This window comes from Fulmarus glacialis, unplaced genomic scaffold (genome assembly GCF_000690835.1).
Source record: "Fulmarus glacialis isolate BGI_N327 unplaced genomic scaffold, ASM69083v1 scaffold6087, whole genome shotgun sequence".
Classification (NCBI taxonomy): Eukaryota; Metazoa; Chordata; class Aves; order Procellariiformes; family Procellariidae; genus Fulmarus; species Fulmarus glacialis.
The window spans coordinates 38,305-48,242 of NW_009223710.1; the positions used below are offsets into that span (position 1 = coordinate 38,305).

The 9,938-nt window shown below is 42.7% G+C and overlaps 1 protein-coding gene across 1 annotated transcript in view; it reads left to right on the plus strand.

Annotated features, from left to right (window-relative positions):
• The window catches only part of LOC104079746 (L-xylulose reductase-like), a gene marked incomplete at its 5' end in the record, with an annotated part of 47,260 nt that extends 38,232 nt beyond the window's left edge, over nucleotides 1-9,028 (plus strand). The window contains 2 exons of the mRNA XM_009581884.1: nucleotides 8,651-8,715; nucleotides 8,849-9,028. Coding sequence (XP_009580179.1) covers nucleotides 8,651-8,715; nucleotides 8,849-9,028 — 245 coding nt within the window. The remainder of the gene's footprint in view (nucleotides 1-8,650; nucleotides 8,716-8,848) is intronic.
• Between the last annotated feature and the right edge of the window lie 910 nt (nucleotides 9,029-9,938).

The following is a 9,938-nucleotide window of genomic DNA, read 5'->3' on the forward strand; positions in this document are numbered from 1 at the left end:
AGGTTTCGCTCTGGATTATGGCCCACCCGTGCATCAAAATGCAAGTCTGCAGGAGTAAGAAGGTTGCAGGGGTGAGCGTGATGCTAAATGACACTACACCTGGTTTCTCCTCCCTTATCTTTTCCTGCCCAGGAGATGGTAGATAGTCTTGGCTAACAAGATGATGTTTCTTTGAGCCACAGTCAGCCCGCTCACCCCACGTGCGTAGCCCAGGCATCGGGGAGCTCCGTCGCGCTGTGGATGGGGTCACGGCGGCTGATGGCGGAGAGACTGTTGTGTTGGGACCCCACAGCAGTGTGACAGCCCAGGTAAGCACAGCTCTGCTGTGACCTTTGTCTTTGGGACAGCTTCCTGAAATACTTCATGGAGGAGAAATTATTTGGTTTTTAATGCCAAAAATTTTTTTAAGGATTGGTGATAAACAGCGAGTCTGTTTCAGAGGAGTCACATTTATTGATGCATAGCAATGAAATATCTGTGAAAAGGAAAAATGCTTTAGTTCTCTCATAATGATGATACATCTGAGGTTAAATAGGCAAACGTGTTTTATAAATACAGTCTTCCAGGCTATTAAGGCTTTTCTTCTCTTTTCTCCTGGCTGAAAAGACACAAGAAATCACCATAAACTAACTAAATTTAAATGGCTTCTGTTTGAAAAAAAACAGTTCACTATTAATAAATTGTTGAATAACAGGCATTTAAAGAAAGACATAACTATGATATTAAACAGATAAATGTAAAATACTCTGTGTGCATTTAAATGTGAAGATCACATTAGGAATAGAAAATTACAAAAATTTAAATACTGTAGGAGGTTGTTATATAGGTAGTCTATAAAAAACAGGCAATTTGGAATTCCTCTAAAGAACATAAACCCTAGATAGATCTGCTAGTTCCTTTGATAAAGACAGGTCTCAAACTGAAGGTTTGATGTTTAAAACCCCCAAAAGGTGTCTGAGCTATCTTTTTCTAAGGGATTATATAAGATAAAAGCTTGCACTGTAAGTCCCTATTTTAAGAAACAGAGTTGCTAGGAAGTTGCTAATACGAAAGGCGAATTCTGCATGCAATAAAAGTATCGCTCCATTCACAAAATAAAGCGCTAACATTTTAATCAGGGTTGAAAATCGTCTGCTCAGGAGCTGCTGTGGGGTGTGTGTCTCAGGGGCTGCTGCCTCGTCCCCCTGGCACCGTGGCTGCTCCTAGTCCAGTTTCAGCACCGGGATGTCCCATGGACATCATGGAAGTGCTGTTGTCTCTTACAGCAATGTTGAGGGACTAAGAGGGTGATATATCTAGGCTTTGTACAGTTCAGTCTTCCCAAACTATTCACATCTCAATTACCTACTTATTTTATTCAGTTCAGCGTGTTTTCTTCCCCTTCCAACCTCCAGTGTCTTCCCCAGAAGTTCCCATTTGCCTTGCATGAATTAGCTTGTTTGCTCTGGGATATTTTCTTTTTTGGATGTCAGGACTGACGAGAGGAAATGGCCTCAAGTTGTGCCAGGGGAGGTTTAGATTGGACGTTAGGAAAAACTTCTTTACTGAAAGAGTGGTCAGGCCTTGGAACAGGCTGCCCAGGGAAGTGGTGGAGTCGCCATCCCTGGAAGTATTTAAAAGACATATAGATGAGGCGCTTAGGGACATGGTTTAGTGGGCATGGCGGTGTTGGGTTGACGGTTGGACTTGATGATCTTAGAGGTCTTTTCCAACCTTAATGACTCTATGATTCTATGATTTTATGACCCAGGTGTCCAAGATACGATGTGGTGCTCAACACTCCCTTTGCTGTCAGTGAAATGAGGTTTGCACCCCTCGTTTAAGCTATGTTTCATATCTTAAAAGGGCTGCATCCCCTTCTGGTTGTGCCCACCTCTTTCTGTGGATTAGGAGTGCAGACCTGGACTGCTAATTTAAGCATTGCAATTAGTTGAATTTCTGCAGTTGGGTGAACTTAATCTAGGCTTCAGGGGCTGAATTCAAAGCTTATGTGAAACATTCCTCCATTGGATTTGCTGATTTAAGTGAGCTAGATCCAGGAAGAGACATGAGTTTTAATGTGAGGTGAAGCAAAAAAGAGCTGAGCACGACTGGGACAGCGGGGACCCTACACCCAGCACCACCGCATGGCCTCGTGGCACAGGGCAGACCCCTCTCCTTTCCTCTCCTCTTCCTGGGCTGATGAACACATCTGGTTCAGAGCATGCAGTCAGGCATTCCTACCCATGGCATTTCAAGGGCTCATTTTAATCATCGAGGTCTTGTATTCCTGGCGATGCAGCAAGTTATCTCTGCGTACAAGAACTTGTATCAGAATTAGGAACCGGATCCTCAGCTGATGTAAATCGGTGTTGCTTCGTTAATGTGGCTGCCCTGGTGCTATCAGTGTAGCCAGGTTGATTTACAGCAGCTGAGAATCAGGCCCCAGAGCTTCATTTTATTGAAACAGTCTTGATCTGTAAAATAAAGTTACGAATAAGATGATGGTGACAGAAGGGGATAGTCTGCTTTGTAGTACTTTGTTCACTAACATTATAAATGATATGGAAATTCAGTTGATGTTTTGCCTTTAAAATATTAGTTAAATCATTCTGTCAACACATATTTTTTAATACATATCCTCCCTGTCAGATTTTACACTTAATCCTGGAGTCTGTAGACAGCTCAAGAGCATCGCTTTCTGCAGCAACTCCTGCATCAAGGTCTCCTTTTCTGTTACATTCAGCTTGCATCTGTTTAAACACAAGATACAAGACAAATGATAGTGCCAAGCTTAAACATACATCATCAGGACTCTGATGTGAGGCTCTGGAAATGGCAGGCCAGATGGTGTAACGCAAAACTCAGACATCACAGTTTGTCATGCCGTGCTCCAGTCCACCGTACTAAAAATGGACTTCCCTGCGCACTTAGTCAATCATCTCTCCGGTGACCAGAAAGCGGGGGTCAAAACAAGAGATGTCACGAAACAAAGGTTGCGGTCCTGCTCGGCAGCTGTTCAGCCCTCCAAATGCGGACATCGTCCTTGCTAGCTACAGAGATGAAATTAATAGTGGAAAGAGATTACTCCAGATGATGTTACTGGGTCTGAACAACAACTCTTACTTTTTTTTTTAATTCACGTGAAAGAAAATGCGCTTACTAATTGTGTAGAACAGAGTCAAGAATATAAGGACCCATCTGGAATAATGTAGTATTAAAGAACTGTTTTTTTGGAGGACACCGGAGAGACCAATACATAAATAAGTTTCTGTGATGTTTGCTGTAGGGGAACTACATAAATGCCATCCAGAGAAAAAAATTAGCAACTACCTCGCTATATTTATCGGAGAAGAATTAAATCTTTTTAAGAATTGGAGAAGGGTGGCAGAACCAAAAGACACTCATTTCAATGCAAGTTTTTGACGTTAATTCTGATTTATGATATACAACTGCATTTGAAATCTGGCCACACTTTAAATTTTTTACATGTTGACCTCAAGACTATATTTAGCAACTAGTCTTGCTGCTGAACAGGACACAAGATGGTACATAAGAAACTGCTAGGAGTAATTGTATTTCGTGTTAATTAATAGTCAAAATACTTGTATTTGCAGGATAATTTATCACCACGTTACTTCTGTTTTCTGTGTGTGCAATTTCAGTGAAACCTGACAGTTCGATTCTTTCGAAATAATTTGAAAACAACCAGCAGTAAGGGTCCTCTGCTCCCGTTGTGTAGCAGTGTAAATCCTGGAATAACGTGGTAGTAAACCGAGCTTTCTGATGCTAAAGGCAAGCAAGGAAAGGAAAGGAATCGCAGCTTGCATCAGCAGATCAAACACCTCGCAAACCCACTGAATCTGAAATGTTTCTCCTAGTTGTCAGAAGAATGTTTGTCATATTATGCAGGGCAAGTTTGTTTGTTAAACTCTGCCAGCTGGGGAAAAACATTGTACGCTGAATTTGTTTTGATTTAGCAAGGTAAGTTACTCCTTGCACTGTTACACTTAACTTTGCGGTAGAAGAGAATGTTTCTTAGCTCATAAAATGCTCATCGCTGTGACATTTTGTTTTATCAAGCAGCAACTTCAGCATGTGTGTGAGGAATGGAAAAGATTCAAATAAACCACACTGGCATTTTAAAAATTTGTTTCAATTTACTATTCTTTCTATATTTTCAAACTGAGCGTAGACAGGGCTGAGTAAGAGGCCAATGTACCTTAAAGCTTGTTTACCAACATTGACCTATGCACTATGAAATCCAGTTTAACCTAAAATAGGACCACAAGAAACTCAAATACTTTACCCAGACTCCTGCTATCTCCACGCAGAGGTTATACTTGCTCAGCTGGGCATGTCCTTTGAACAAGGTGAAGGATGCACCGGCGCAGCAAAATACTGTCCTGTTTGGAAAAAAAAAAGATTCTGAGTTGTCCCCTGAATACAGGTAAGTGGAATTAGTTTTGGTTCTTTACTTTACAAGGAATAGATCATTATTTGTTGCCTAAAAAGAGAGTTTTGGAAGTACACGTTGACGGTACAGTTAACTTGGTGGAACAAGCCAGTAAACGTAGAGTCAGCCTGTTCTGGAAGTGTAGAGTTAAGCTGAATTGTATTTATGGGAGCAAAACACCAAGAGCCCATTGGTATTTTATAGAGCTTTGATTTGATAGGTTATTGATTTTGGCTTCGGGGGGATATAGCCCCTGTTGAGAAAGTATCAAACTCACACTGAATAAAATTGTCAAAAGCCCTAAAACCAGTGGCGAGGGACTGGCTAGCTCTGACTGTAGCGCTTCAAATGGAGTGGGGAAGATATGCCTTATTGCCTTCAGACCTCTGGAAGCAGTTATGTGTATTAAATACTGGAATAACTTGATATTTTAAAAGCTTATACGCTCATCCAAGTAAAATGGGTTTAGAAGACTGCTGGGAGTGTCATTATTTTATGACTAAATCGATACCCAGATTTATGCCTTTTGGACATAGAAACTTGAATTTAATTGAGAAAATGGATCTAATGAGGATAGACGGTTTTTATGCAGGTGCCCTTGTTTAAAGACACATATGCTCACAATCCTGTGGCACATGAAAAAAAAAAAAGAGCAACTGAGATTTAAGGGTCGAATATACCCACCAAAGAGGGTGACACACCCAAAATACTGGGGAACAGGCAATGGCAAAGAAATGGTAGTACTTCTGAACACCTGAAAAACCAAAGGATTTTTTTTTGCTCCTGAATACAAAATTAATTAGTTAACACAGAAAAGCATATTCTTTTCCAACCTATGAGTGAAATTAATGGCCAGATGGCAATAACCTGGCCGTCAAAATCAGCACTACTACTGATTCAAGTGCAGCATCAGTATCTCCTATTTGCCCATTCTCTGGCAAATGTGTGATATTTATGGTATATTTTTCCTAATACAAGCTATTATCTATAGTGATGAAAATCAGAAGGAAATTGTATTAAATATATTTAGCTAAATTCTGTTCCCTGTATGGAATCAATTTAAAAAAAAAAAAGCCCCAGACAAGTACGTATGCATGTGCTTAATTTTGTTCCCGTCTCCAAGACCAACTTTAGACCACATGCTTTGCCAAATCGAAATCAAAATGCAGAGTAACCCCATTGACTTCAGTGAAATAGCTTGTGATTCAGTCCCATATATTTGTCTCAATATGTGTTTCATTGGCTATAATAAGCAGAAACTATTTATGACACAAATTTCCTGGACTTTTACAGGCACAATTAGCACTCTGAAGGGTAGAAGAAAACTAGTAGGAAAAGCTAACAAGTATAGAAACGTAGATGGAGAAGTCATTAACATTTCATTTCTTCTATACATATACTCACACACACACAAAAATGACTCTCCGCTGGGAATGTACACATCTTGAAAATCTAAATTACACACTGAGAATAGGTTTGTGTTGCAATGTACTGCAAGGAATTTTCAAGTTTATAGTTGGCAAGAAATTAGCATTTACTATATAGAGAGACAACATGATGGAGTGTATTTTGCTCTTTATGCTAAACTTCCATTGATTGCCATGGGAATATTCTATGTGTGGAAAGGCGGTAGGAGCTGTGCCTTTAACAGTAAACAACAGTGATAGTCAGTGATGTTTCTGTCTGCACTGAAATAAAGTGCTAATAAAAAAAATATACGTTCTTATTGTTTAAAAGCCACAGTCGATAGATTTTTATTTTCCCTACTGACTTGAACAGTAAACTTCTGTAAACAAAATTTGACATGCCTATCTTATTAAACGTAATTTAAACGTGCGCTCTGAAAAAAACCAAAGATGCAAGGCATAGGGCTTGGAAAGTCTCAGGCGGCACTGCTTTTCCCCTGTAATTTCGGGCATAGTCCTTGAGTTTTCTGTTCCTTGCAGAAATATTGTGGAGCCATGTTCACACGAGGTGCTTGAGACAGCGTGAGGACAAGTTGTGACAGGGCTCGGCATCCTGCCCACCGGAGCTGCTGCGGTTTTGGGTCCCGTGCTTCGGTGAGCTGTACCCAAACCAGGTTTGACCCATAGAAACACCCCCCCAGCAGATCGGGAGCCTGAGCAGGAGCTGCACCATTCCCCGGTGCCTCCTCCCTCCCCCCGAACTCCCCTGCATACCAATCAATGTCTATTTTCCTTCCAACGCCAGCCGGGAATTTTAATGACCGTTAATGGGATTTATGCGTAGGCTTCAAGGGTAATGCAGACCCTGCCGCGGCACACGGTTGTACTCCACCCACCCAGCCGACCCGACCAGACATCGCTTTTATTTGGCAGCCAAATTTGTCCCTGAAGTTAATAGCAGATTTGGGTGCAGGTATAAGCCTGCACATAGCACGCAGAGCACCGGCTGCAGCAGATAAAGACGGGGAGAGGAGCCAGCGTGCCTCTGCTGCGCTCGGGATCACGCCTGGGGAAACGCTCCGTGGTCCGGGCTGGCCTGAGCATCCGCAAATGTGCAGCTGCAGATACTTCTGTAAATAGCTCCCAATAAAAATAAATCTCCAGAATGAATTACTGCAGGCTGTACGCTTTGTATCTATTACTGCTCGCTGTGGTGATAGAAATTCCCCGGCAAGTCTTTCTTGTTTTATTCAAGCGAACAGATTTCTATTGGAGTTAATGGCATGACTGTCATGTACAGTGAGCTGGATTTGTGCATCGTTTTGCCCCGAGTAATTTTCTAGGCAAGTGAATCCCGTGACGAGCCAATCGGATGTCCTGCACAACGCAAGCCGTACAACTTTGTCCCGTGACTCCTGTGTGAAGCCTGACTGTTGCTAACTAATTCTGCAAGCGTGGTGTGGTCAGGAGGAATTAGCTGCTTTTTAAAAATAGATTATTTCCTGTCACATTCCAGTATTTTTACTGAGAGTTTTTTACATGAATATTCTGTGTCTCACTGATACTAACATTTCTGAAAATTTTTTTTTTTATAAACAACATACGATTAAAAACAAAAAAAACCTGGAAGAAAATCTATAAGGATAGTGCCAGGGAACTGTGGAGTACTGGAAGAATGAATGTTTTTCTGCATTGATGCGAGTTCAAAATGGATCTCATTTTCCTGAAATGTTTGCATGAAGCAGGAACAGAGGGGGATGAAATTGCCGTAACGGCTATTAAAACCTTTCAGGTCGGTTGTGCCCGTAAGATTTGCCGTGAGGACCCGTTCAGCATCTCCGTGTCAGGGATGATGCTGGGGCAGAGGCACCCGCGGTGCCCGGCAGGGCCGTGCAGCATCCCCCAGCGAGGGCTTACGAGCGATGGCAGATCTCTGCGCAGGGGACACAGGACCAACCCAAAGCCTAAACTTCTGTCATAAGATCACCTTAATGAACCCACCCACAGCCTCTCTTACAGTTGCAGTAGGATGAAAAATATACATTGGAAGATAAAGGATACACTTTTGCCTGTTAGCAGCAGTTTGTAACGGGATATTCAGAATGACTGACGGTCCCATCCTCTCTTCCCTACAAAGAACACCCAAGCGAGGGCTATTCACTTGGCCTCTCCTCAGAGAAGGAGGTTTTCAGCTTCGTGATTAAATCTATCTAAACTGCTTAAAAAAGAGTCTGTACTTTCATGCTAGAGCAATTTGCATTAGGTTTTTGCCAAGCAATTTTTTTTCTTTTTCAGGCATGTTTTTTTGCTTTATTCTGTATATGAATAGAGTCCAGGTAAAATATTTTTAATTCATTTCAGGCTGGATTGGTTATTGGAAAAAAAGAGGTATTTTTTTTTCCTTGTTGTTACTTGATTTAATTAGTGCTCTGTTTTTAAAGTGGCAAGCCAAGCTTCGCCAAGTCTGGCTCTCTGACTCATGCTAACAGGGTTTTATAGCCCCACCTGCATCTGAGAGAAGGAAAAAAGCCCCAAAGCTTTATTTTTAACGCCACGTACATACCTCGTCCATTCCATTAAAACACACACAAGTCCCATGCCCACTGTCTCTTTTTTCTCTGCCGAAGCCCACCGAAACCCGCGGCACTGGTGGTCCACGGGCTCTGTGGGAGACTGCTGCTGCAGGCAGGGTCGGAGGCAGGCAAGGAAGCTCCCTGATGTACCTTGTTCGCTATAGACACTGTATAAGTGGGCTTGAGGGAGAGAAAGCTTTTAATTTTGAGTTATTAATATTCTTCTTCTCTTATAGGAATTTGTGCCTTTGAACCCCTCCAGCAGCTGAGCACCGTGCGGGTGGATCTGGGGCTGTCTGCAGTGGGTGACCCAAAACCTCACTTATTTACCCAACCTCCACGTGAGGTCTGGGAAAGGGAAAAGAAGCAACTGCAATTCCCTTCTTTTTTTTTTTTTTCTTTTTTCCTTCTCTCTTTTCCCTTTCTCAAACCAGAGGCCCGTGACTGTAGCTGTGCTTTGCACTCCTGGACCACGGCAGGTGCTGATGGAGGCTGCGGGTGTGAGTGTGCACAGCCGGTCTGGGACCCCGGCTCCGCAGTCCCCTTCCCATGTCACCGATCCGAGGCAGGTCTCCCTGCGTGGGCTCACCAGGAATCTGGGCACGAACCTCTAATCCCATTGGAAAAATGTCATATTTACTGTTGCTGAGGCTTTTTGCAGGATGGGGCTTATTGGAGTGAATCTCTTCAGTTTGAAAAGGTTTTGGGTAAAAAAGCTTTTTTAAATTATGAAAACTGTCCAGGTTTTGACATTTAAAAATTTTCCTTTTTGCTTTGAAATAGCCTTTATTCTTTAGACTAAAACCAATAAAAATTCTGTAAGGTAAAAAATTGAAGAAAATATTTCAAAAATTATCAAAATGAGTGATTTGCTTTAACTCTGCTTTTTTCCCAATGGTCAGCTCAGAAATGATTTCTTTTTTTTTTTTAATATCCCTCCTTTCTTTACCCTGAACAGGGGCAGATAAAACACCGAGATGTCAAAACCTCTGACAAGGTGGGAGAACCCCATCTTCCTAGGCTCTGCACAGAACAACCCTCCCGTGAAGGTGTTGGGATCTCCTCCCTCCCTCCGTGGGTCCCAAACCCCCGTGCTGGAGGATGGGGGATGGAGAAGGGTGCTCCCGGAGGTGGCTGATTCCCTCCTCCCGCACCTCTCAGGGCCAGGATAACCTGGCACGGGGCTTGCTTATCCGCTCTCCCACCACTTTGCCTCATCCCGTTGGCCCGCGAGGGCCCCGATCCTGCTCTTCCCAGCGCCGCTGGCAACGTCCCCGCTGGCTTTGGCAGGAGCGGGCCTTTCGCTGTTGATTTTTTCCCTGTCAATCAGTTACTTTGACATCTAAATGTCAAATGACACCACATGGCTTTTTTTTTTTTTCTTTTCCCCTTGTAATTTAATTGCAAGCACAAAATGGTGGGTGCAGCGTGAAGGGTTTCGAGAGAATGCATCATTAGCAAATTCAATTAGCTGGCACTTTACGCTTGCTGGCATGGAGGGCTCTGACGACGGTGCCAGGGAGG